General features: G+C 42.0%; 1 protein-coding gene across 5 annotated transcripts in view; it reads left to right on the top strand.

The window, feature by feature from the left end:
• Tnik (TRAF2 and NCK interacting kinase) overlaps positions 1-27685 on the top strand; it is a 403188-nt gene that overhangs the window by 81193 nt on the left and 294310 nt on the right. For all 5 annotated transcript variants that reach the window (XM_021158657.2, XM_029475111.2, XM_029475112.2 and 2 more), the window contains exon 2: positions 16871-16936. In XM_021158657.2, the coding sequence (XP_021014316.1) occupies positions 16871-16936 (66 nt within the window). The remainder of the gene's footprint in view (positions 1-16870; positions 16937-27685) is intronic.

Genomic DNA, 27685 nt, shown 5'->3' with positions numbered 1-27685 from the left:
AATGAAGTTCAGACACAAGCAGGCTGTGATGGCGCAGGGATTCCATGGTCATTAGACTCTGAAGATCATGTTACCATTCTATGAGTCTGGCATTTGGCTTTCATTCTCAATTCACCACAGGATCAGAGGCAGCTGTAGGGTTCCAGGTAAAACATCTGCATTTCAGGAGGAAGGGAGGAGGAAGGCTGTTCTCAAGCTGACTCTGGCTCATCTGAGCAGTCCTTTAGAATGTCCTACAGTAAATCTGCTGACCTGCCTGTGGTGGCACATAGAGTTAACCTGACAGGATCTGGAGACACCTAGGAGTCAAACATCTGCACGCATCTGTGAGGGAGCTTCTAGACTGAGAAGACCCACCCTAAATATGGGTGTCACCATGGCATGGGTGGGAGTTCTGGACAAAAAGCAAATGAGGAGCCAGCAAGTCCTAAGGATCCTCCTGTTCCTGTCTCCTTGGGCTGGGATTACAGGACGTGGGATTCAGGTTGCTTTGCTTTGTTTTGTTTTTAAATGTGGTTGCTTCCGCTTTGAATTCAAGTTCTTGCATTTGTATAGCAAGCACTTTACTGAGCAACCTCTCCTGCTCCCCAAACATGGAAATGGAAATCCAGTATTCATAGAAACTTACCAAGACACAAGGACATCAGCTATAGCTTTTGATTTGTATAACTTTGCCTCTAGAGCCTCATCAGATAGTACAGAGGTCTCTGATCCAAACATTATCTGTCTTTGAAGACCAACAAACCACCCTGTAGCTTAGCCATAGGCACAAAAACCTTGGGTTGGGGGATCATATACAAATGAAGCTCTGCAGTCAGTCAACAGTCTGTCTGAGTTGATAACTAGCCATATGTACCATTAATAGTGACATGAAATGATGGACTGGGATTGGCTTGTATCTTTGTATGCCAGATGACAGGCCCTGCCCCCTGGTATCTGTTGACATGCTTTTGGCTGTTCCTTCATGGCTCTGGGCCATCCCAACTCTCTCAGGATGTGAGAGAATCGGAGAAAATCCAAGCAATTACTATTTGCCTTCTTGAGGACCCTAGAGAGAAGGCTTCATTACTGTGTCCAGTCTGTCCATCTTGGACCCTCATCTCTTGCCCCCTTCTGCTATCTGGAGGAGTCAGTGTAAAAAGGCATACAGTCAAGAGTGGCTATAAGCTTCCTAGATTCAGAATAGAGTGTGTGTCTTCTAGCAGCTTCTACCAGTCACTAGCTGCATGGTGACTTATGGTGTGGGAAGCACTGCTGAAAATACTTTCAAGCAAATAGTCATATAATTGGTTTGTTATAAGCAGGCGGTAAATGAGTAGCTTTGGGGGGAATGGTCCTGCTAAGGCTCTCCTTTCCAAAGTAGAGCCTTGGATGCTTTCCTAATATTTCTTACTTAATTATTTAGGCAATCAGTTCTTGTCTTGAAGTCCATCTGCTGCAGCTGCTATCTTTTTCCTTCATCTAAGCATCTCTGCAAAGGCAACTTGCCAAAGTCTTTGTGAGTCTGGTTCCCATCATTTGGACCTTGTGTTGCTGGAAATACAGGAAAGGTGCACTGTCCTGACAGGTCTTGAGGAATCCAATGTTTGCATATCTCTGTAAACCTGTGGTGCATTTCTCCATGAATTTATATCATATTTCTGCTGACGGAAAGACTTAAATGAGGGCCTTTGTATGCAAATCAATCTTGTAAGCAACACGTGTTTGTGACCTTCATTGGCCTGCAGGAGAGTTGAGGATATCTATTCTTGTCCAAAATTTGCCAAATACTCATTCATGATGTTTTTTTGATGCACTTTCTGGAATCAGCCTGCCATTTCCTGGCTCTGGATATGTTGGAAACAGCCTCTGAACACAAACCTTGTGTTGGCTTATATCCTGTACTCCGTGGACCAGTGTACAGCTGTGGCAGGGCAATCTTCTGGCAAAGGGCATGGAAAGGACTGGCTTGTGAGTCTCAACAGCAGCCAAAGGGTTAAAATAACCAGGCCTGTGCCAGAGGGGTGGCTCAGTGGGTAAGGTCTGAGGGTTTCAGGTGTCTCATGCATCCATAACTCCAGTTCCAGACACTCTGCCATCTTCCTTTAGCATTCATGAGCTCCCGAATGGTACATATACGTATATTTGTGTACACACATGTCCGTATAAAATAACAAGTAAACAAATCTATAAAATGAAAACCAAAAGAAATATTCAAATATGTTATAAGTTTATCTTGGGTTGTTTTTCTCTTAGTCTTGTGTTCTTAACTGAATAAGCCCATTTCCCAATGGAAGCCAGTGAACAAAATCAGTTTATATGGAAATGTTTTGTTCTCACCTGTATGGAGATCATATTGAACTAAGCTAAATGATGGGTATGAATCTAAGGCCTGTGAACAGAGAAAAACATATTTTGGAAAAAAATAATCCTCTGCATTGATATTTTGCAGATTTGGTATGGTCTACCAAATCAGTTATCTCAATGATATAATATTAATTATATCTAAAAAATAATGTTGTATGTGCTCTGTGCATAAATTAAGTTCATTTTTTCAAGCTGAGCAGCTAGAATCTACCACTGCCTATCATGTTTGTATTGCCCTTGGATGCTTCCCTTTCCAATATCTTCTTTAGATGGTGCAGAGTGAGCCCTTTGGTCTATCAAAGGCTTTTATTGAACATAAGGGAAAGAAGAGCACTTTTTTGAGATTATGGCTCAGTTCTAACCAGCAAACACCTTGGACAAGTCACTGCAACTCTTTTGGTAGAAAACCCTGCTTTTATGATTGTATGCGAGTCCTCACTGAGGGCTTCAAATGCTCTTCTGGAACATGACAAGAGAGGTGTTACTGAACTGTGCCAGAAGTTGCTGCTGTGGACATCACTGAGATCTGGAGCTAGCTCTGATAGAATTTGCTGTTCACGACATATGATCTAGACACCTGAAATTCTGAATTGAATAAAAGAAACAGAAGCTATTCAATTTTGGATCAAGAATTTTTAGCATACATTTTTGCAAATTTAAAACAGGTCAGTTATTACTGAAATGCCTTCTATTATGTGGATAACTATAAAAGCTGAGGAAATGGAATCACAGAGACATTAAACAGCATGATCAAAGTCGCTTTCACCACTAGGCAGTAAAGCCCAGGTCAGAAACTGATCAGATCAGAGTCTGTGGTCTTAACTACTAAAAGGCTACTTCTCACACTAAATGATTGGCTAATTCCAAGTAATTATTATTCATCCCAGAGAATGTCACCGTGTGTGTGGATGTGTGACTAGCTTTAGACAGATGTCTGAGTGCTCGCTTGTTTTCTTCTTCCAGAGCTTCCATTTCCAAGGGTAATCGGGTCAGACCTGCCATGAAAAACCCAGCTCTGTGTGTTCTCAGCTGATTGGCAGGTTCGGGCTGTTTGGCTTGAGATCACTGCCCCTTCTCCAACTGCACTCCAACTTGTAAAACCACAAGGTCTTTGCCATTCCCAAATCCCTACATTAATTATTGCAGGGATCATTTGTAGAGAAATGTGTAATAATTTAAAATATTGGATTAAAAATATGGAGGTCTAAATGCTAGATCCAGTACTGACCAAGATAAAAGTTTTAGACATATGAACATTATTAGTGTTTGTGATCTGTATTAAAATTTACATTGTAGTAAAAGCTGTAGACCCTTTGAGTCATGGTAAAACACAACAAATGATTCTGGGTTAAAACTATAACCACTCTGGGTATATAACAGCTGGGTATATAGATTGGAAAGAGTTGTTTTCAACACAATGAGAAACACTTTTAAATCTATACTTAGAAGACAAACAAAGAAATTTTGATACTAGTAGCTATGATAACATGGTATATAATATCATATGATAGTAGTAAATGTGCTCTAGCAAGGCTAAATTAATAGCTATGAGGATTTAGTTGGGAAAGTACATAGACCATTGCCTATCTCAATAACATCACTAACAGTTGTTATAGCTTGAAGTGTAGCCGAAGGTCTTACAGCTATTAACCTGAGGAGCCAGGTTTGAAACCCAATCTGAAGATCTACCTCTTAGAAGTCCAGTGTGAGCTACAGAACTGTGGGCAATTGTGAGCCAGGGCTTGGAAGGCTGTTCTGTTGCTGGCTCTTGAGCATTTCAAAGTGAAGCCACAGCCATCCAACAGGAGGTAAGGAGGCTCTAGGCTCAGCCAGCAAAGGGAATAGCCCTGACAGCAGTGTCCTGGAGGCCTGGCAGTTGTTATGCTTTGGCCCAGCCAGGATCTGGCTGGGCATTCAGTAGTGGTGGAAAAGGACCTTAAGTATAGGGCAGATGGTGACCTGACTGAAGATTTCCCAGAAGACTCTGTCTAATATGACACTCCAGTGAGTTGCTCGGCATATTCACAAGCAGGATTCAGCCTTGCAAAGAAGGTGGGCTAGTTAGTACCGCCCCATTTTGCAGACCCGGAAACCAGAAAATGAGGAGTTAAACAGCATTAGCAAGGTGTAGATTCTGGATGTGAATACAGCTTTGAGCTAATGCTGTGAAATATCTACATAGTTCATTTGTCCCCTATAGAAATGATCAAGTAAAATAAAGCAAGTCTTTTATTTTAGTGTTTATGTACACACACACACACACACACACACACACACACTTAGGGTTCAAATACAGGTCCTTTTTCATACTAAGCAAGGTCTTGCAATGAGCTATGTCCCCCCAAACCTTATTTTATTATTGTTTTTTTTTTAAAGCATGTTGAAACAGGCTAGAAAGCAAGTCTTTCTTTCTTTCTTTCTTTCTTTCTTTCTTTCTTTCTTTCTTTCTTCCTTTTTCCCTCCCTCCCTCCCTTCCTTCCTTCCTTCTTCCTTTCTCTCTCTCTCTCTCTCTCTCTCTCTCTCTCTCTCTCTCTCCTCTCTCTAATGATTTATTATTTATTTTATTTATATGAGTATACTGTAGCTATCTTTAGACACACCAGTAGAGGGCATCGAATCCCATTACAGATGGTTGTGAGCCACCATGTGATTGCTGGGAATTGAACTCAGGACCTCTGGTCTGCCCTTAACCGCTGAGCCATCTCTCCAGCCCCCCATACATTATTTTCATTGGATTTTCTTCCATGTTTTCAATCTGTGGCTTGGGCCAGCATGAAAGATAAATTCTTGGGCTACATTCTGGATATCCTAGATAGGGTCTTGCAATATTCCTGCATGCCACCGTGGCTTTAGTTTAATGCACACTGTAACTGTTTGCACATGTCCCTTTTTGTCCATCAACTGGAAGAAACACGGGCAATAGTGAGTTTATTTGAACAATGTATAATGCAGCAGGTGACTGTGGATGGTACTGGTGGATACCAGAGTTTAAGTAAACTCTATTGTATAAGGCATGACCTCTGACTCCTCTATCACCCCACTTCCCTGAAATAGAAAAGGAACGGGGAGTGAGAACATGCTTGGGAGAGACCTGGCCCCCCTGCAGCAGGGAAGGGAATGGAGGATGCTGAGTCAGCAGGATACTTCCTCGAACTGTACTTGCTTTGGAAGGACGGTATGGAAAAAGCCTGAGGCTCAGGATAAATGTGGAGTGCTCTCCTGCTCTTGTTTGCCTCATTCTGTTTTGCTTTGGTAAGCATACGCTTGTCAGTTAGGGCTGAAACCCAACAAAACAGCTGCTAAATATGGCTCAAAGAGAAATAACATTTTGGTCTGTTTCAGGCCAGTAGGTTTACAATAAGCACAGTCGTCTGGCAGATGTCAGTGGGCAATCCGGGGGTAGACGTGTTCTAGGAGTTGTATCAACCATCAAGTTCTTTTGGGGTCCATTCACCCTGCCAAAAGACTAGGAGCTCCAAGTAAGAGAGTCTGTTTCAGAATAGTATGCCGTGTCTAAAAGTAGGTTTTAGAGAAGGGGTATCTACCTGCTGATATCACAGTGTGGTCTACAAGTGTGCTCAAACATGCTTGTAGGCACCCAGGGATTCCTGTGGCCCACAAGCCACAGGTTGGACAGTCTGATGGAATTGGGCCCTTGCTCATAATTCCTTCTGGCTCTTCTGCCATCTTCATTGTCACCAAGTAGGATGATGAAGAAAAGGTTTTGCATCACCACTAACCATACTGAAGAAGCACATCCACAATAGAGACCCAAGAGTACTTGTTCCAACTTTTGAGATTTACTTTGTATCCCAATACATCTTGTGTCATTCAGGGACCTGGGAGAATGAAAGTCTAACCCAGAGACTGGGAATATCAATTCCCAGACCTCAAATCTCTTTACCCTGCTGCAGTATCTGGCCCAAGTGTTGCCTACATTTCGTCAGCTGATGGAAGAGAGAATTTATACCAATGACCCAGGAGCCTGGAAGCCTTAACGAGTCCTTTCAATCACATCACATTTACAATGAGACATTCACTTGTCCATAAATAGCTAACCCTGTTTGCCAAGCCCGTGGCGATATTTATTGATTGAGAAGCAATCGCCTTCCTTTGCCTGGCTTTGCTAGTTTTACGGGCTTTTATAGCTAGAAATCTATAAAAGACTGACTGGATTTTCTTGTGGCAAATTCCTCATTTATTATCTGAATTCATTTTGAAACAGGAAACAGGGGAAAGAATGGAGGTGCTGGATGCTTATTAGGTGTGATTACACATCAGATACTGAGCCACTCTGGAAACTTCCATAATCCTTACAGCAATCCTGCAGAGAGGGAAGTAACTCCTTGTTTTAAAATCAAGAGTCTGAGGCTCAGTGTAGTTATGAATCTTGCTAAAGCCAGAGAGAGAGAGAGAGAGAGAGAGAGAGAGAGAGAGAGTAGGTTCTAAATTACGGGCTACGAATTCTAATTCATGGCTGTGTCTCGGCGTCTTCATCTGAAGACGGGTAAAGGTAGTGATAGACATTCAAGTCTGGTGGTAAAGGATGTGGTCTCAGCTAGTGTGGAGAGGCTATAAGGCCTGCACTGCCAATCAAGTCCAAGTTCAAGGTTAGCCTAGACTTCTTAGTCTCAAACAGTAGGGCCTGGGGCTATAACTCATTTGGTAGCGAGCTTGCTAGCATGCACAAAGCTCTGGGTTCTACCTCTGGCTCCTTCCTTGCAAATGGAATGGTGGAATTTGACTATAGGCGTAGGTGGAGTCAGGAGGATCAGAATTTCAAGGCCATCTTTGGCTCCATACTGAGTTTGATATTAGCCACAAATATATAAGACCAAGTCTTAAAACAAACAAACAAACATGACATGAAAATAAAAGATAAAAGTGAAGACTGAAGTTATAGCTCAATGAGGTTGCCTAACGCATGTATGGCCCTAGATTCAATTCCCTGTACCACAAAACAACAACAAAGGGCACCACCCACTTGCCAGAGTTGTGAGAATTAAATATACCATTTGTAGAAGATGCTGAGAACAGTCCTCAGCACATAAGTGGTCATGAAATGTTAGCTATTACTGCAATTTTTATTACAACAACTAATCAAATTGCCTTTATCAGCTCTTGTTGAAAAGTAGCATTTTCTTCCAGAGAATGGCCTGCCTTTTGATACGTAGCTCTATTTTATTATGAAATAATGTAAACTACTCTAGCTTGGAATTAAATTCTCTTCTGTGCTTTTCAGTAAAGGTTAAGATCTGAATAAAGGCATGTGCAGGCAATAGGGATTGTAACTGTAAATGTCAGTGATTTGCTTTCCTCTCCTTAGAGTGCACAGCCTTCTTTCACGCTGCCCATCCTGGCTTTAAGAGCAGCTAAACAAACATGAGAGGGAGAATTAAGCCAGCTCCTGTCTGTCTTTGTAACATGATGATTAGGGACAATGTTTCCTCCGTATGGCTTTACAGATAGCCACACCTTGACATCCTGGGACACCGGGAGTCTTCATGGATGTCCTTAGGGCGGGGAATACTCTAGGGACTTACTGTGTGACGACTTTATGTGTTTGGGATTGGTCTAACAGGACCGGGAGGTGGTAATAGCATGGACTGTAACAGCTCATGGAGATGGAGAAGAAATTCTCTTTGCTAGGCATTTGGCTCTACATTCTGATCCTTTTACATTTTTCTTTTATTTCCCCCCAAGTTTTCTACACAAGTGGTAGAGGATTGGACATGGAGCACCAGCCTCACTCAGTAGTTACAGTTGGGAGTTATAGATGGGATGCTATCAAGTGCTAGGAAATACTTAGGTACATATAATAGTGCCTTTTTACACAAGGAGCATTTATAACCAATCAGAGGAAAGAGATGTCTAAGGGAAGCAGCACTAAGAAGAGGTCCCACCGAGGTCTGTATGGTCTGCAGGTGCAGGGGGAGAGAGTGCATGATGGGAGGCTGCACAGAGGAGGCAGCAAGGGTTTCCAGAGACAGGCTTGTTTGTTATGGAATGACCAAAGGGATGACAAACAGGCATTGTTATCTATAGTTGGGGACAGAACCTACCTTGATGTTCTGGGGACATAGTAGCCACAGCTGAGGCTCTAGGTGGTAATAGCAAAGAATGTAAGACATGGGGCTAGTGACAAGCTGGATCTGACAGTAGCATGACCTTGGCTTCAGTGTGAACCACGTCTGCTATGTCATGATGAGAAATATTTATTTAAGAAGAGCAAGTGCATTGTTCAGGTTGAAAGAAGCAATCACTGCCTAAAGTGGAGTTCCTGGGAGAGGAGGTCAAGTCTACTGCATGGGAGTGGAGTAGGCGGGTAAGGAGACATCTGCAGGTCAGACCCTTAGCATTAGCATTTAGTAAACAAAATGATGATGCCCTCCAGGTCCATCCATTTGCCTAGAAGTTTCATAAATTCATTCTTTTTAATAGCTGAGTAGTACGCCATTGTGTAAATGTACCACATTTTCTGTATCCATTCCTCTGTTGAGGGGCATCTGGGTTCTTTCCAGCTTCTGGCTATTATAAATAAGGCTGCTATGAACATAGTGGAGCATGTGTCCTTCTTACCGGTTGGAACATCTTCTGGATATATGCCCAGGAGAGGTATTGCGGGATCCTCCAGTAGTACTATGTCCAATTCTCTGAGGAACCGCCAGACTGATTTCCAGAGTGGTTGTACAAGCTTGCAATCCCACCAACAGTGGAGGAGGGTTCCTCTTTCTCCACATCCTCACCAGCATCTGCTCTCACCTGAATTTTTGATCTTAGCCATTCTGACTGGTGTGAGGTGGAATCTCAGGGTTGTTTTGGTTTGCATTTCCCTGATGACTAAGGATGTTGAACATTTTTTCAGGTGCTTCTCAGCCATTTGGTATTCCTCAGGTGAGAATTCTTTGTTTAGCTCTGAGCCCAATTTTTAATGGGGTTATTTGATTTTCTGGAGTCCACCTTATTGAGTTCTTTATATATATTGGATATTAGTCCCCTATCTGATTTAGGATAGGTAAAGATCCTTTCCCAATCTGTTGGTGGCCTTTTTGTCTTATTGACGGTGTCTTTTGCCTTACAGAAGCTTTACAATTTTATGAGGTCCCATTTATCGATTCTCGATCTTACAGCACAAGCCATTGCTGTTCTATTCAGGAATTTTTCCCCTGTGCCCATATCTTCGAGGCTTTTCCCCACTTTCTCCACTATAAGTTTCACTGTCTCTGGTTTTATGTGGAGTTCCTTGATCCACTTAGATTTGACCTTAGTACAAGGAGATAGGAATGGATCAATTCGCATTCTTCTACATGATAACCACCAGTTGTGCCATCACCATTTGTTGAAAATGCTGTCTTTTTTTTTCCACTGGATGGTTTTAGCTCCCTTGTCAAAGATCAAGGGACCATAGGTGTGTGGGTTCATTTCTGGGTCTTCAATTCTATTCCATTGGTCTACTTGTCTGTCACTATACCAGTACCATGCAGTTTTTATCACAATTGCTCTGTAGTACAGCTTTAGGTCAGGCATGGTGATTCCTCCAGAGGTTCTTTTATCCTTGAGAAGAGTTTTTGCTATCCTAGGTTTTTTGTTATTCCAGATGAATTTGCAGATTGCACTTTCTAATTCGTTGAAGAATTGAGTTGGAATTTTGATGGGGATTGCATTGAATCTATAGATTGCTTTTGGTAAGATAGCCATTTTTACTATATTGATCCTGCCAATCCATGAGCATGGGAGATCTTTTCATCTTCTGAGATCTTCTGTAATTTCTTTCTTCAGAGACTTAAAGTTCTTATCATGTAGATCTTTCACTTCCTTAGTTAGAGTCACGCTAAGGTATTTTATATTATTTGTGACTATTGAGAAGGGTGTTTTTTCCCTACTTTCTTTCTCAGCCTGTTTATCCTTTGTGAAGAGAAATGCCATTGTCTTGTTTGAGTTAATTTTATATCCAGTTTTTCAGGTTTAGGAGTTCTCTGGTGGAATTTTTAGGGTCACTTATATATACTATCATATCATCTGCAAAAAGTGATATTTTGACTTCTTCTTTTTCCAATTTGTATTCCCTTGATCTCCTTTTGTTATCCAATTGCTCTGGCTAGGACTTCAAGTACAATGTTGAATAGGTAGGGAGAATGTGAACAAAATGAGGAGTTGGAGAGAGGGCCAGGGGTGGAGCCTATGAGAGGATTGAATGCTGTACTGTATGATGACTTTTCCCACTAACACTGTTGTTTAGCCGTGTACATGGCTTCTAAAGGGAGAAGCAAGGGGGATCAAGGAGAGACCATGAAGCACAAGGATTGAATGCATGGCCCATCCTTGGAACAAGTTATCTGCTGTTCCTACCAGAGTGCAGGCAAGAGCTAGATACTTGCCCCATTTACACTGTGCCACAGGAATATACCTAGCTCTTCAATTCTGTCCCTGTTCTGCCAGCACTAGGACTCTGGTATCTGGAAAAATGGGCAGAAAGCTTTTGGGGGAACTGAGGAAGTTCTATTTTGATTGCATTGTTGGTCCAATCCTTCTTCCATCACTTCCTGGAAATATGGGTTCCAAGATACACTGTAATAAGTTGGCTCTATGGATGTTAATATGAGATTCTGAGTGTATATTTATTTTTTAACTAACCAGATTTTTCTCCATGTGGTTGCCTCCTCAAGACCAATCACCAATGAGATTCCTTAGGTCTTTGACCTTTGCTTCTGAGTCCTTTGGATGTGTCCAGGAGAAGGCTTTTCTCTTCTTCAGCCATTGGAACTAAGGTCTCTGTAGGGAGCCTACTTGGCACTGATTGGCTGAGTCAGATGTCCATTAGTGAATGATTCAGAGAAAGCCTCTCAAGTCAGCTGTCTAGATACTCTCAGGAACTAGCTATTAGTCTAATCACTAAGAAGGACTTGGGGAGATTCAGCATCCTGTCCTTACACCTTTGATTGTCTCCCAGACTCCTTAAGCAGTCAGCAGTCACCATCCTGCATCTGTCTCTTCCTCTCCTTCCCACCTCCCTCCTCTTCCCCTTTTCATCCCTTTTTCAGCCTACTCTGTGGTCCAGACTGGTCTCAAATGTCTGTTACTCGGTGTCCTGAGTGTTGGGGTTATAATTCTGAGTTACCATATCATCCTCTTTCTTTTGTTCACACTTATTTTCTAGTTGAAATATTTCAAGCAAATGAAGAACTCCTTTGCAAACATGTTGCAGAAACATCACTGAGCAAACAAACTACTGGGAAACAGAGCATAGACACAAACAGCAGCTGCTATCATTTATGGCCTGTTTCTTCCCTCTTTTCTTCATTTCTTCCTAATCTTGGTCTAGGTTTAGGAGTTTAACAAATTAAAATTTTCTCCTGAGGGCTCTTGGGTGGCCTTGACTGTGTCTTTACTATGGGTGGTGGTTCTGAGCTGGTCTTCCCTAATGACTTTCTCCTCTCCATTCTGTACTTGGACAGACCAGGTGGGCATGTCTTGAATCTGGGATCGTCTGTTCTTTGTTTATCTTTTGTTTGTTTCTGTCTTTCCTTTTAGAGTCTGTAAGAGTAGTTCATGCAATCTCCAGTTTTTCCTCAGTAACCAAAAATTCCTGTTTCTGAGTTTGTTATAAATGTATGTGAGTGTTTGTGTATTGCCACGTGTGTAGGTCATACACATATGTGCCTATGTGTGCGGAAGCTAGAGGTTGACACTGATAATCTTACAGATTACCCATGTAGTTAAAACAGGTGGATCTCTGAGTTCCAGTGCAGCCTGGTCTATCAAACAAGTTCCAGGACAGCCACGGCTATACAGGGAAACCTTGTCTTAAAAACCAACAACAAAACCCCCAACAAAACAAACAAACAAAAATTCCTTCCCTGGGGATGATGTAAAACAACATCTACTCCTCCACCCAAGATTTCAATGATGAACCAAGACATGATTCTATGTACAAAGTTCTCTGGGAAACCAATGAATTTTTTGTGCTCCCACACAGAACCTAAGTGAGGGGTTAATTGCAAGGGTGTGGTCACTCCTCCACCAACTGGCTGCACCTGGAAAGCCTTATCCAACATGGGTACAGATTTCCCATGCCTAGGCAGACAACTGGAGACTGCACTCTGGTCTTTGGCAGCCTCTGTGTACTCTAGGTCCTCCCCCAGGCCAAGTCCAGCACAGGAGGGGAGAAGAAGCAGCAGAGTTCAAGCAAGACTCCTGTGTCCTATCCTGAGCATTTATGAGGGTGGAAGTGAGGGCCGTAGACTGTCATCCAGTCTAGCTGGGAGTATCCTTTGCATATGGGCACAACTGAACACCCTAACATGACCATTGCTTGGGTCAGAGGGTAATTACTTAGGATACTTGCCTTGAATCAGAATCTGTTGCTTGACCACAAAGGTCGTCAGTTCAACAAGTGTAGCTTGCCAGCTTTCATTGGGGATAGCCCATGATCCTCCCAGTGTTACGATTAAAGGTGGGCCACAACACTAGCCTGGCATTTTTCATGGATGCTGGGATCTCGATTCTGGTCCTCACAGTTGCATGGCAAGCACTTTTACCTGCCGAGCCATCTCCTCAGCTTTCTCTGTAGAGTCTTTGAGAGACTGTTAACCAGCCTTGAGGGAAGGAGATCTGATTTAGTGTAGACTCATTTTCAAGAACTTTACCTGTCCTTCCTCATGATTATCACTTAGAATGGTGGTCCCAAAGCCTCTTCTACTTCAGTAATACTGTGGTGAAGCACTCCTCAGGATAAAAGTGGTCATTCAGGCTGAGGATGTGGTTCAGTCTACAAAATACTCTTCCAGGTCCAGCAGAAACTCTGGACAAATGGCTATCTGTGATGCCGGTTAACATACCAGAGCTCATGTTAGCTTCAAGGCCTACTCAATATCATTACTACCCTTGGATCTTCTCAGCGCTTCTCGCCCTATCCCGCTACCCTGAACATCTCCAGCTCATGAGCTTCCCTTCCCCCAGCTTCTCCTTCCTATAAAACCTGCCATTTTGGTTTTCTTTTATCCTCCCCTCTTTGTCCTCTTTCTCTTGCCCTCCCTGCATCATGCTGGCCATGTTCAGTGTACTATTTTCTCTCCCTGCTCCAAACTTTTCCAAGTGCCTCGGGCATCCCTCCCTCATATCAATAATATTTTATTTCCCTCATATCTACAATAAAAAGCCTTCCCTTCCACCTTCCCTTGGAGCAGTTATGTCCTCACTTTGTACACTTTCTTAGCATAACTAAAATCCCTGGCTTCAAACCCCAGCACACATAACCTGGGCATGGTGGCATAGATTGGTAATCCCAGCACTTGGAGGATCAAGGTGAAAGGTCATCTTTTACAGTATTACATAGTAAGTTAGAGTCCAGTCTTGGCTATATGAGACCTTGTCAGTAACCAAAAGGTTGTTACCTTTGCACGGGGCACCACAGGATAAAAGTCAACTGTAGTTTACAGGCCCAGGCACTAGCCTGTGCCTTCAGGTCCTCCTAAGGCCGACCGTGCTCAAGTTAAAGGCGCCCTTGGTCTGGGTATGTCTGATCAAATGCCTAGGCTGTTCCCCTCACTCCTGCCAGACCACCCACCATAACATAGGTTAGGTAGCCATTAGAGGTAGGCTGCACTCTCAGAATAGCTTTTGGAAATCACCTCTCAAGATTATTTTTAGTTAAATTAAAGGCTAACACTTAAAAATTAGATCACACCTTTAAAAAAAAAGTCTGGGTTTTCTTGAGAAATCATTAGACCTGGCAGTTTTGTGCTCTTGTGGTGAAAGGGTAGTAATTAGTTCTGTTACAGATCTCTTTCTCCTTTCCCTGTCCCTGCCTAGAAGAAGCCTAACTTTTCCCACAGGGTCATGTTGCTCCCTGCTCTTACCTACATAGTCTGTGCAGACACTTATGTGGGAGATTCATTGGTTATTATTTTATAATAAAAATTACACTTATTTCTTTATGTATTTTATTTATTTATTTATTTATGTGAGTACTACTCAGCTATTAAAAGAAATGAATTTATGAAATTCCTAGGCAAATGGATGGATCTGGAGGGCATCATCCTGAGTGAGGTAACATATACACAAAGGAACTCACACAATATGTACTCACTGATAAGTGGATATTAGCCCCAAAACTTAGGATACCCAAGATATAAGATACAATTTGTTAAACGCATGAAACTCAAGAAGAACGAAGACCAAAGTGTGGACACTGTGCCCCTTCTTGGAATTGGGAACAAAACACCCATGGAAAGAGTTACAGAGATAAAGTTTGGAGCTGTGAAGAAAGGATGGACCATCTAAAGACTGCCATATCCAGGGATCCACCCCATAACCAGCTTCCAAACGCTGACACCATTGCATACACTAGCAAGATTTTGCTGAAAGGACCCAGATATAGCTGTCTCTTGTGAGACAATGCCGGGGCCTAGCAAACACAGAAGTGGATGCTCACAGTCAGCTATTGGATGGATCACAGGGCCCCCAATGGAGGAGCTAGAGAAAGTACCCAAGGAGCTAAAGGGAACTGCAACCCCATAGGTGGAACATTATTATGAACTAACCAGTACCCCAGAGCTCTTGACTCTAGTTGCATTTGTATCAAAAGATGGCCTAGTCGGCCATCACTGGAAAGAGAGGCCCATTGGACTTGCCAACTTTATATGCCCCAGTACAGGGGAATGCCAGGGCCAAGGGGTGGGGGTGGGTGGGTGGGGGACTGGGCGGGGGAGTGTATTGGGGACTTTTTGGATATCATTGGAAATGTAATTGAGGAAAATACCTAATTAAAAAAATTACACTTATTTATTTATGTATTTTATTTATTTATTTATTTATTTATTTATTTATGTGTGTCTATATGTGTGCATGTGTGTGTACATGGATGGGCGTGTGCACAGAGGACAACTTAGTGCAGGTTGGTTCTTTTCCTGAGGGATACTCATGTCCTCCAGCTTGCTGGCCTGAATCACCCGAGCCACCTTTCTGATATGTTTATATTCTTTAAAGAAGCAATGTTTTAGGCTTAGGAATCAGGATACAAGATAGTTTGTGCCTCAAACTTGAATTTTATGGCTTTTGTTCATTTTGCTCTATACTGCTTGAGATGGCGACCCAGCAGTAAGCAGAGCAGTGGCCACAAGGCAGTCCCTGAGCTTGTGGCACTGACTTGACTTTGAGGGTTCATAGAAACCTGTTTGCAGCCATGAACTTTCATAACAACTCTCTTAGGTTGAATTCCAAATCCTGCATTTATCCTGTAAGTCCTGGAAAAGCATATTTTGCAGGGGAAGGGGGTGTGCATTACAGAGGTGAGAGAGGAAGTCAAGACAAAACATTCCGGGAGGTGGACTTCTTCATCCCTTCTTCTCTTGGGGACTTTGGAATTCCACAAGGAAGATTGTCTCCCAGTGCAGGAATACACTGTCTCAGTTATTTTACTTTTACTGTGAATCCCCATGAGCATAAGTAACTTGGGGAGCAAAGCTTACATGTCCTAGTCACAGCCCATCATTGAGGGAAATCAGACCTGGAGAACAGAGCAGGAACCCTTGAGAAAAGCTGTTTGCTGGCTCGCTCTCCATGGCTCGCTAAGCTGGCTGTTTTTCCAATGCAGGACCACCAGTCCAGCGGTGGCATTAACAATAACCTGGGCCTCCTACATCAATTATGGGTCAAGAAAATGCCCCATAGACTTCCTGTAAGCCAGTCTGATGGAGATATTTTCTCAATGGAGGTTTCTTCTTCCCAGAAGACTCTTGCTTGCGTCAAGTTAACAAACAAACTAGCCAGCACATCTTGTTTTCTTCCCAGTATTCACTCCAGTAAGTGGCCCAGATATGTCAAGAGAAATAGTCTAAAAAGTTAGAATTTCCTCTAGATGAACACTGTCTTTCTTGCTACCTCAGTGGTACTGCAAGAGCACTCTGATTCCATGGGGAGAAAAATGTCAATTCTTTCTTTATTGTTTGTGTGCGAATATGCAACCATGTGGATATAGGTGTGGTATGCGTGGCTGTGTGTGAGCCGGTGGAGGTCAGCCATTGACATCAGCTGTCTCCCTAAGTCCCTGACCACATTAGGATTGAAACAGAGTTTCCTTTCTCTCACTGAACCTAGAGAGCAATAAGCCTTCCTGTCTGCAGCTGACCACACTGGGGTTTTAGACATGCTCTGCCGCGCCCAGCTTTGTAAAGTGGGTCCTATGGATGGAGCTCAGGTCTGCTTGTATGCACAGCAAGGGCCCTGTGCATGGAGTCAGCTCACAAATCATTCCTCTTATTGTTTTAATGGAAAACAATTGTCTCTTGTATTTGATTTAAACTTGTCATAAAAGTGTGAAATAAAAACAAAGTGAATCTGAATAATTTTATAGCTGTGGTTTAAATAAACTTTAAAAAAATATATCATTTAGTAGTTACATTTAAAAGATGCCCTTGCCTCAAATTAAAATAATTTAATGGCTTATTTAAAAGTAAATATTTGCTTTTGATGATGATAAGGTCTGGTGAGGTGGTTTAATTTTTGATTGTTGGTTTCTCTTTAGGACCCTGCAGGGATCTTTGAATTGGTGGAACTTGTCGGAAATGGCACGTATGGTCAAGTTTATAAGGTAAGAACATTAAACTGAGCATGGCTTGTGTGTGCCGTCGGTTCTGAACGCTGATCAGCAATGCTATCAATACTCCTAAATGTCCCATCACAGCAGGTATCAGGTGAAACCATGCAACAGCTAGCTCATTCTCTTCCCTTTTGGATGTATCTGTGGTTGCACTGGCTACACAGGGCTGTGCGGTTTGAGTGTTCCCCTGCCCCACCCATCCCAGTGTTTGTTTCCGATGCGTCAGATGTTGCTTATCTTAAGCTTGCTACATGCATACATTCCTTTACTTTCAGCACTGCCAAGCTGGTTGCCAAAGCTGCAAAGGATGCCGTTTACTTTAGAAATGTAAGCCATTAGACAACCAGGGCTGCAGACATGAATTTGTTGTTTGCCTTGGGCATAAGTCAAATGCGTGTCTTCATGGTGTTAGGAGAAAAGCTGCTTGCTCACAAGCAGAGATGCATGGTCATAATTAACTCCAGAAGTAGGGAAATGGTGAGAAGGTAGCTTGGAGTGGGATGGGGCTTCCTGTCCTTTTATTAATTTTGCCTACAAATGAAAAAATGTTTAAAGGGAGTTTTTGTCCCTAATAAATGGTCTAATTTTTTAAAAGTTATAGGTTGATTCCTCTTTTGGTGGATTAAAGGAAGTTTAGATGAACTGATTTGGGAATAAACTTTTGGTAAACAAACTGTTAGGAATCCTTCCAAACCAGCTCACTGTATCCTCTGAATCATTGCCAGGGAGCAGACGTCATTTTCCTAAGTGATGGTGGTATGGGTGGAATTTCAAGGACAAATTATCTCTTATTGTCCTGTTTTTATTTTTTAAATTCCTCCTTTGATCCCCAAACTCCTTTCAATTTATTCAAGACATTGTAGAAATCATACAGACTGCAATACTCTCCACTCTGCAGAATGTCAAAACTGCAGGTATGCTTAAGGTCTTGTGAGAATCTGGTTACTCGTGGAGACCCTTATCAACTAGGAAGTTCCTTTTTGGTGGCCACATCAGTGGGAGACAACTTCTTCCTTGTCAGAAGCAACCATTTCCTAAAGTGACAAGCCCTCATAAATAGACAAAATGATGACTACATAAGCTGTTCCCTTGATGTTCATCCTGCTCTACACAGAGAGAAATCTCCCTCAGAATGTGCTTCTAAATACTTGCAATGAAGATAATTAGGTTGGATGATTGTGTTATTGCAGCGTGAGAAATTGGATTGAACTTGCGATGTAACATGGCTAATGAAGTGAGCTCTACTCTAGGCAGAAAACGACTCCTGACTTCTTGTCTATGTGGTTGAGTGAGAGCAGGGTACTGTTGGTTTCAGGATAGCCTTGAAGGATGCTTTCCACTATAGACAGTTAGGAGACACTTAAAAGCTTCATCAACTAATCCAACAGGTAGAACTGTACAACCCTGCAAGAGGATAGAACAAAGGAATGTTGTTAATGTCAACCTGACAGGATCCAGGATCACCTAGGAGACAGACGTCTGAGCATGTCTGTCAGGGTTTGTCTAGATTAGGTTAACTGAGGTAGGAAGCCTACCCTAAATTGTGTAGCACCGTCCCATTTGTGAGGTTCCAGGACCGAACAAACAGGAGACAGTGAGCTGAGTACCAACATCCTTCACGCTTTGCCTATGACTTGGGAGGTGGTAAAGCCAACTCCCTCACATTCCTGCTGCAGTACCTTCTCCACCTTGATGGACTGTAAGCCAAACTGTGAGCCAAAAAAAAAAATCTGTTCTTCCTTAAGTTCCCCCTCAATAATAATAAAATAATGAACACAGCATGCAATTATAAACAAGATTTTTTTTGAAAATCCAGAATTATCTCTAATTTCATGATATTGCATTAAAAAAAACAATTAAAAATCTCAACAAGTTTCACTGAGTCTCACACTTTCCTAAGAGAGGACGGGCCCCCAGCAAATAGGTAGTTGATATCGTGATCTTAAATGGTTCATTTCTCTTTAAGGTTACAACACTTGGGCTTTTTATTAAAAAAAGGAGATTGCTGAAAAAGGACATGGTTGGGACATGTGATTTGGGGCCAAGAGATATGGTCTCTTTCCCAGTGCTATTTGCTGTTTTGTGCCTGTCACAGTTTCTCAACCTTGAGCCCAGTGAGAATGCAGTTGGAAAGGCTGTGGGGACCTGAGTTGACTTAAGAGTGGTAGCTTCCTGGTCAGTTCTGCATTTGTGTTCTAGGCCCCTGGGTTATGGTAGGTGGCCTTCCCCATGAACAGAGATAGCTGTGTTCCCTCAGGACCAATGCAGTTCTGCTGCTGCCTGAATACTAATGGATTAAAACCCAACATCAAATTCTGAGCTGATAGAATGAGAAGCTTAAGCAAAGACAGTTGAGGAATGATTTTTTTCACGCCATACATTTGTAATTTCTGTGCAATAGCCATATTGCTTAAACAGCAGACATAGAAATAAGCATACATAAAAATTTTATAGCCTTGGGAAGGCATCCTTCTACATACAACTATATAACAAATGTTTTCTCTACATTAAATATTAAACCTATTAATTTTTATAACTCAATTAATTCTGTGAACTTACCTGTGGATGATCCCGAACTTCAGAAAGTAATCTTTGATATTATGAGTAACTGAATACTCTTTATTTTATAGAATGTTTACCATATTAATCTCTCCTATGAGAGCCATGGTGTAATTTTATTTTCAAGTAGCTTTTAAGAACATATTCTTATGATAAATAAAAAGTGTATATAGCCTTTAAAAGTATTACTGAGCTGCATCTATACAGAAACAGATGCTTCTAGGTTATAAATAGAGATATTTTATATAAAAGCCAACAGATGGCTTTTCAAAACTACCCCCAGTCTCACTCCCCAGCCTAGGCCAGGGTCCCATGTCCTTCAGAAGCACTGTCTTTAACAGTTTGGTCCCAGTAATCAAGTAGTTGTTTGATTTAGTTTTATTTTTAAATGTATCTACTAGATGGAATAGGTTAATAATTTAAAATATATTTTTCATTAGGACTTTTTAATGAGAACTGTATCTCCCTGTGTCTAGACCTCCCAATCTAAAACAAACCAAGGGGGATGAGAGAGATGACTCCATTTTTAAGAACACTGGCTGCTCTTCTAGAGAACCCACATGGTGGCTCACAACTGTAACTCTAGTTTGGGGGAGACTTGACACCCTCCTCTGGCCTCTGAGAGTACGAGGCATGCACATGATACACAGACATACATGTAGGCAAATATCCACATAAAATAAAACAATAATTACAAACTAACTGAAAGGGAGGATAGTGGGTTATAAAGGAGAATATGATTAAACCACATTATAGACTTGCAGGAAATTGGCTTTATATAACTCTGTACACAAAATAAAAAAAAATCTCCAAACAAATGATAAGAAATCATAAGCATGGGGGTAGGTCTTCTATGGTGCTGGGACCAGGAACCTAGCATTCTGCATATTGGCAAAACCCATACATAGGTTGTTATAATGAATTAATAAGGACCGAGTTACATGTGATAAGTGATAGGCAAAAAGAACAAATAACATTCAACATTATAAAATAACTCTCCAAATAAACAAAACCAAAACCAAACCAGCACAAAGGCGCATGCCATCTTACTCAAGGTCTCGGGATTTACCAGCATGTCACCTGTTGAAATTTAATGTCCTCTGGACACATTTTGGTAAAATAGAGTGTATTCGTTACCTTTTTTCTTGATGTAATAAAATCCCATGATCAAAAGAGACTTCTAGAGGAATGACTTTATTTTGGCTTCTTATAGAGAGCTAGACCTCCATCCCTGTAGGGATGAATGGTACCAGGAAGCAGGCAGGCAGCAAGCAGGAAATGGGGCCAGGCTCTGAACCCTCAAACCCACCCCAGCGATACACTTTTAAAAGCAAAGCTATACCCTCTAAAGTTTCCAAACAGCCCTCCAAAAGCACCTACAACAACTGGTATTCAAATATATGAGACCACGGAGGATGCCACAATATAGAGTGATGAGTGTAATAATTCAAAATAATTAGCTACCAGTGATTAGCCGAACTGCCCTCATATTGATAACCGATATTGTCTGTCTTGTTTCTTAATTTCCATCTTGAGGCATTATTGTTACTGCAGAGTTGGAGACACATTGTATCCTGGGGTGGCAAACTCCAGTGTGAGTATGATGAGTCCCTCAGTAGTTTTCATGGCTCTTCAATCCTCTTTGAGGTTGGAAAGTACAAACATGTTGGTTTTAGTGCTTGGGAGCATTGAAATGTACTCTTAATTGTCAACTTAACAGAATCTCCATTCACATATGAGATAGGCTGTGGCCATGCCTGTCAGGCAATTATTTTTTTTTTCTTTTTTAAGGGGGATCTTTTTTGTTTTGTTTTTCAAGACAGGGTTTTTTTGTGTAGTCCTAGCTGTCCTGGAACTCATTCTTTACATTAGGCTGGCCTCAAACTCAGATATCAGCCTGCCCCTGTCCCCCAAGAGTACTGGAATTAAAGGTGTGCACCACCCCTGCCTGGCAAGATTATTTTTTTGGTTTTGTTCAGGTGAAAAGCGCTAAACATTATAGGCGGCATCATTCCCTGGCTGGCATCCTGGGCTGTATAAATAGAGAAATGGAATCGAGTGACCACTTGAATCTATCCTGTATTGCCTCCTGATCTTCACATTGATGTGACCCGCTGCTGCAAGCTGACTTGATTTTTTTTTTACCATGATGGATCATACCTTGAACTGTCAGCCGGAATAAACCCTTTCTCCCTTAAGTTGTGTTTGTCTTAGGATCACAGAAAAGGAAAAAGAAACTAAAGTAGGAAAGTTGGGTGAACATGTGTGTTTTCAAAGGGTTATAAGGTTGTCACAGGTCATTTCCCTCGATGAGTCCCTGCCAGAGGCTGAACTCACAGTCACCTCTCGTCACATGGAACTCATTACTTTCCAGGCAGCTCATTTTCCTGCTTCTCTGGCAGATGGTTGTTATCTCACTGAAATGAAGTTCTGCCTTCCTGACTTTTTTTTCTGTCTCAACCACACTTGAAATCCTTACAGCTGTTTAGAATCTAAAATGCAATCTTCTTTCATAAGGATTTACATCCTCCAGACACCTGAAGACTCTCTTTCCTTGCTGTAAACAAGTATTTCTCTCCTCTTTCCCCCAGGCATCAAAGTCTCAGTGGCTCAGATAATTCATATACATCCAAAGGTTTTTCTTTTCCTATCTTCTGATCTTCAATTATTTAACTTTTATATGAATGAGTGTTTTGCTTGCTCTCATGTATGTGCACCATGTGTGTGCATGGTGTTCACAGAGGCCAGAAGAGGTCATCAGATATCAGCCTGCCATGGTACCTGAGTTAAAGATGGTTATGAGCCACCATATTGGTATGGTTGGAATTGAGCTCAGGTCCTGTGTAAGAGCAGTGAATGCTCCTAACCTGGACCCATCTCTCCAGCTCCATTTATTAAAATATTGTATGCATGCCAGTGATTTTACATTTCTTAAGCTTTTGGCACACATTATTTCACTTCTATCACAGTTTCTCAGGAACCATGCTCTCACTTTGGGGCCTTTGAGGTTGTAGTGCTCTCTGCTGTGAGCACGTGCCTATTTCTTCTTTCAAAACTCATCCCTTCTTTGAAGGCTTCCACTCCAATGTTCCTGCCCTGGAACACATTTTCCATGTCTACCACTTCAACTTCTCCCAGCTTTAGATTTCTCAACTGTAGTAATTTGCTGTATTGACTTAGTGATCATTCTGGATTGTGTCAGTTTTTACTTATGCACACACTAAACAGTTTAAATACATAAGTAAGGCAAATGTGTTTGAGCCTTTTTTTTTAAAAAAAACTTATCACAGCATCCTTGTCTAACACACAGTGGACAGTGATGTGTGAGACCAGCAACTGAGCTGTTTCCCTTGATAATTCTTTTTATATATCTTTCCATTTTTGACACTTTCCATAAAATATTTGTCTGTGTATTTCCAAAGAATAAATCAAATGTTTTCCTTGTGTTTTATTGTGTGTGGGGTGTGGTGAGCATGGGCTTTATGTTAAATGGTCTGCCTATGTGGTAGAAATTTACAGCATAGGTTTGAACAATTTTGTGGGCTTTAGACTGTTGGATGAATGACTATATGGAGAGGTAGTAAAAGTGTGGATTTGTGGATTACACCCTCTGGAGTTTGGTTTAGTCTATCTGTGGTATGATCCAGGAATCTATTTTTAATTCATCCTAATGCTTAAGGCCTTGACTTTATCTTAAGACCTCACAAAGAGAAAGAGAGACTGCAGAATGCTGAGCTCTATGTAGAACACATTTACACACTCCCCAAGGCTCTGGGATCATTGTAGTAGAGGGGGCAGAAAGAGTGCAAAGGCCAGAGGTGGTGGATGCTCCAAGGAAAGGATTTCTTTTGGATGCTGCAGGGCAGGTTCAGGGTAAAGAGATGAGTAGGGGAGGGGAAGAGTCAGGGGAAAGGGGTGAGAGAGGGAAAGGGTGAACTACTGAGTACAAATCAATCAACCAATCAATCAATGATTGAAATGATTGGGATGAGATGGTCTCCATTAAGTCTAAGGCATTTGGATACTTGGTCCCCAGTTGATATTTGTTTGGGAGGACTAGGAGGTTTAGCCTTGGCATAGAAACTCTGCCCCTGGGGGTGGCTTTGAAGATTTGTAAGACTTGTACCACATTTCACAATTGTCTGCATTGGGCTTGGTGTTCTGGGATACAAGTTCTCAGTTGCTGCCCCAGTTGCCATGCCTGGCAGCTGCCGTGTTTCCTGCCATGATGGTCCTGCCATGATGGCGATGGACAGTTATCCCTCTGCAAACTTCAGCCCCAAGCAACCTCCTTTCTGTTAATTGCTTGGTCATGGTTTTATCACAGCAGTAGACAAGTATCTAAGAGGAAGGTTTTTCTTGATCCTGCTGTGGGGTCACGTGAGTGCATGCTAATCCAAATACTTTCAAAACTTGCTTACTTGGTTTCTCACACCAACTCAGACTTGCATAAGGAAAGAAAAAGTGCAAAGCATCCTGATGTGAGATCTGAGGCACAAGAAATCTGAGCTCCTTACTTGGTGTTTCTATTTGGCATGTTCATGGTAACAATTTAAGGTTGTACAAGACCTGAAAATCAGTATTGTCAGGATTGAGCAGGTGAGGAAAAAAATCAAAATCTATTGTGCAGTTTTCTCAAATACACACATCATGATGTCTTCATTAATGTCTGTTTTAATAGCAAACTTATTAAGAGCCTTGGTTAGAATGTCAATCTATGGTGTAGAGAGGTAGGAGTTAGTGCTGGGGATTGTTGTTTCTCAGACGGGAGTGACATTTGTTTTTCATTTTCAAATTTATTTATTTTTCTTTTACATGAATGAGTATATTGTCTGATAACTGGTGTGTGTGTGTGTGTGAACGTGTGCATGTGCTTGGTGGTCATGGAGGCCAGCAGAGGGCATCAAGTTATTTGGAGCTGGTGTTAAGTGTGGTTATCTGCTGCCATGGGGTGCTAGGAACAGAATCTGGGTACCCTGAAAAAGCAGTAAGTGCTCTGAGCCACTGAGTCATCTCTTCAGCTCAGGCATTTAGTTTGTTTTGCTTTTTTTCTATAAAAGCTTTCATTAAAAAGAATATACCCTTTTACAGCTTTGAGTGACTGGAGAAAAATCTCCATGCCTTGTGTAGGAATGAGAAGAAGTGGAAGCAGTTCCCACTCTTAGTAAGGATTCAGCCACGTGACCTACTCAGGACGCTGAGTGCTGTCTGTGCTTTGTGGCTCTTGGCTTGCTATTTTAAACTAAGCCTATGCTTCCATGTTATAGGGAGAACATGCTGTTACTAACTTGCATCTTACTTATTCTAGGGCAGGCATGCTCCTCAGCCTTAGCACTCTTTGTTATGACAGCTGTCTTGGGTATTAAGGAAGGTCTATCAGTGTCCTTCACCTCTAAGTCACAAGATACTAGTGCCATCCCCAAGATATAGCAACCAGAGAGCTTCTAGACTCTACCAAACATCCTCTGAGAAAGAGATTCATCCATAGTTGTGAGCTACTGTTCAAGGATCAGAGCAAGAGCTCTCAAGTGAAGCATAGAAACAGTGGGATTGTGCCCTGTGGAGCAGAACACGGGCCTGGACAGGAGAGATGAGGGGAGGTCTGGACCGCTGAGCACTGTTGGCGGCGTGCTACCTACACTGGGAGTATCATTTACCATCTTTATAAATGGAAAGAATTTTGGAGCAATACTGAGCCAGGTTTGAAGTATGCCTCTGCCTTGTTCTACTTGTGTGAAGATAATCAACTTAGTTATTCTGATTCCCTATTATTGGCCATGCAGACTAGGGAAGTACTGAAAACATGTGAGTAAACTCCATGGAAGCCCTGAGGGTGTTCCTGACAACCAGCAGCTGGTCAGCGACATTTTCTTCTTTCTAAACATGCATGCCAGATCTTGACATGATCTTGATTTTAGAGAATGTTTTATAAGCTGAAAGAAACATTCATGTGTGTAGGTGTGGAAGGTGTAAGTGCACATGTATTCATGTCCAAGTGAAGGCCAAAGGACAACCTTGGCTGCCATTCCTCAATTGCTATCCAACTTGTTTTATAAGATAGGGTTCGCCATTGGTTTGGAACTCGGTAAGTTGAGGTGAGGTTGCCTGGCCAGTGTATGCTAGGACCTGCCTTCCTCCACCACCTCAGCACTGGGGTTACCAGAACCTATCAGCTGGTAGTTCTATCTCAGAGCTTTATGTTTGCAAGGCCATCATTTTAATGACTGAGTCTCTAAAAACGACAATTTCTCTTATTGACTTATTGTCACTAGGGAGAAGTATCATTGGCTCCAGAATTCTAAAGCTTTGATATATTTATTTTGTAAATTTGGAGGAGCAAATCAATAGTATTTCCTCTTAGCTACTAAAAGTACCCAAGCCATCAGCCTTTCCTGTCCTTAGTGATGGAGTGCGGGGAAGAGTGGAACTCACTTAGGACTTGAGGACATCTTGCAGGGAGTTCCCACTTGCCTTACTGTTTGGTTTGCCGTAGATTCACTTGGAAGCTCAATTGTTCCGATATATAAGATAAGCCATCCCTCCCCTTCAGACGTCTCACTAGGCCATTGTGAAGTCATGATCACAAAAGCAATCCATTGAATATAAACTGCTTGCCATTTCTAAGGCTTGGATTGCTGCTGTCACTCATTATTATAAAGAATTATAAAGTTGACAAAAGTGGGGGAGGTCTGTGGGCACTGTGCACTGTGTGATAGTCAGATATTACGCTCCTCTCTGCAAAGCACCGCATCAGCTAAACTCTCTTATCTCTTCTCTTACCACTATGGGCAAACAAGAGTCATTGTACTGAGTAGAAGGCCCTGGATTTGTCTTTACTCCATTGTCTTTCTATCCAGTGTGTGTGTGTGTGTGTGTGTGTGTGTGTGTGTGTGTATGTATGTTTATGTGTGTATGTGTTTGTGTGTGTATGTATATGTGTGTATGTGTGTGTATATATGTTTGTATATGTGTATGTATGTGTATATATATGTCAAAGTTCAGTTACACCCCACAGTGACAAGGGAGCCTGCATAATTTTCACTGACCACACCTCCCTCTTGAAGAAACACAGTGATATATTTGTATTGCTTTTTTTCACCAGATAATTTTCTCAATCTAACTCTAGAGTCCCTTTCTTTCCTCTAAGTAATGCCTCCCAGTACCTTTCGAGCTATCCCCATGGGACACAAGACACAAAAGGCTGTTCTTGGGCTCCAAAGAATACTTTCCTCCTGGCTTCCCAGACACAGTATCGATAGAAAGCTGCTGAGTCAGGGTTTGAACACTCTCTCTCTCTCTCTCTCTCTCTCTCTCTCTCTCTCTCTCTCTCTCTCTCTCTTTCTCTCAGGTGGGGTAAATTTTTTTTGGTGAGGAGTGTATTTTTACTTTAGGGATGAGACTTGGCCCCCTTTATTTCCAGCCTAGGGTTTCAACTGCCTTTATGCACTGACAGCTGAAGCTATAACTTTACCCACATCACAGGAAATATCCTAGTATTTGTGCATGTGGCATAACTCTGTCCTCAAGTCTTCAGAAAGCAAGACGAGTCACTTTCTTCACATGCATTGCAGGCTCTGCAAGAGCAGGGTTGATTCTGTGGGAGCACCATGTGGTAGGTAACCCTTGCCTCTAAGGATGGGTAGACATATACAGAAAGAGAAGAAAGACGATACTCTCGGGGAACGAGCAGTATTAACCAAAGTCTGCTGGTTGTTGATTACTCAGTTCAGGGTCAATGGCAAAGGTGGAGTCTGACTAGGGCCAGACAGACCATACACAGAGGGTTCTTCTGCCTCTCTGTCATGACTATGTGCACAGAGGCAGCTTACTGACTTCTCTGTGCCTTAGTTTTAAGGACAGATGGTTTATGATGTTTTCAGTTTCACAGTGTGAAAGAGGATCTGTATAGCTATGATGTTGGCCATTTTTGATATAATAATCAATAAATATCATATTTCCCATTTCACTGTAAAACAGGCTCTGTGTTCAAATATTTTGCCCAAGTGTAGGCTAATGTGCTTTCTGAGCTGAGGTGCAGCTGTGCTGTTCAGTATGTTGGTTGAGTGAGATAAAGTTCTGAGTTAGTTCATTAGGATGTATCCCAATGTAAGTGACAGAGCATCTGTGTAACGGATGGATTGTGCTGACATGGTCTCCAGGGCTCCTTCTGACTACAGAAGC

Source organism: Mus caroli, unplaced genomic scaffold, assembly GCF_978045245.1.
Source record: "Mus caroli unplaced genomic scaffold, Mus_caroli_1 scaffold_3, whole genome shotgun sequence".
NCBI classification, from domain to species: domain Eukaryota; kingdom Metazoa; phylum Chordata; class Mammalia; order Rodentia; family Muridae; genus Mus; species Mus caroli.
Note: the sequence above shows the minus strand (reverse complement) of the source record. Positions and strands in the feature narration are given on the sequence as shown.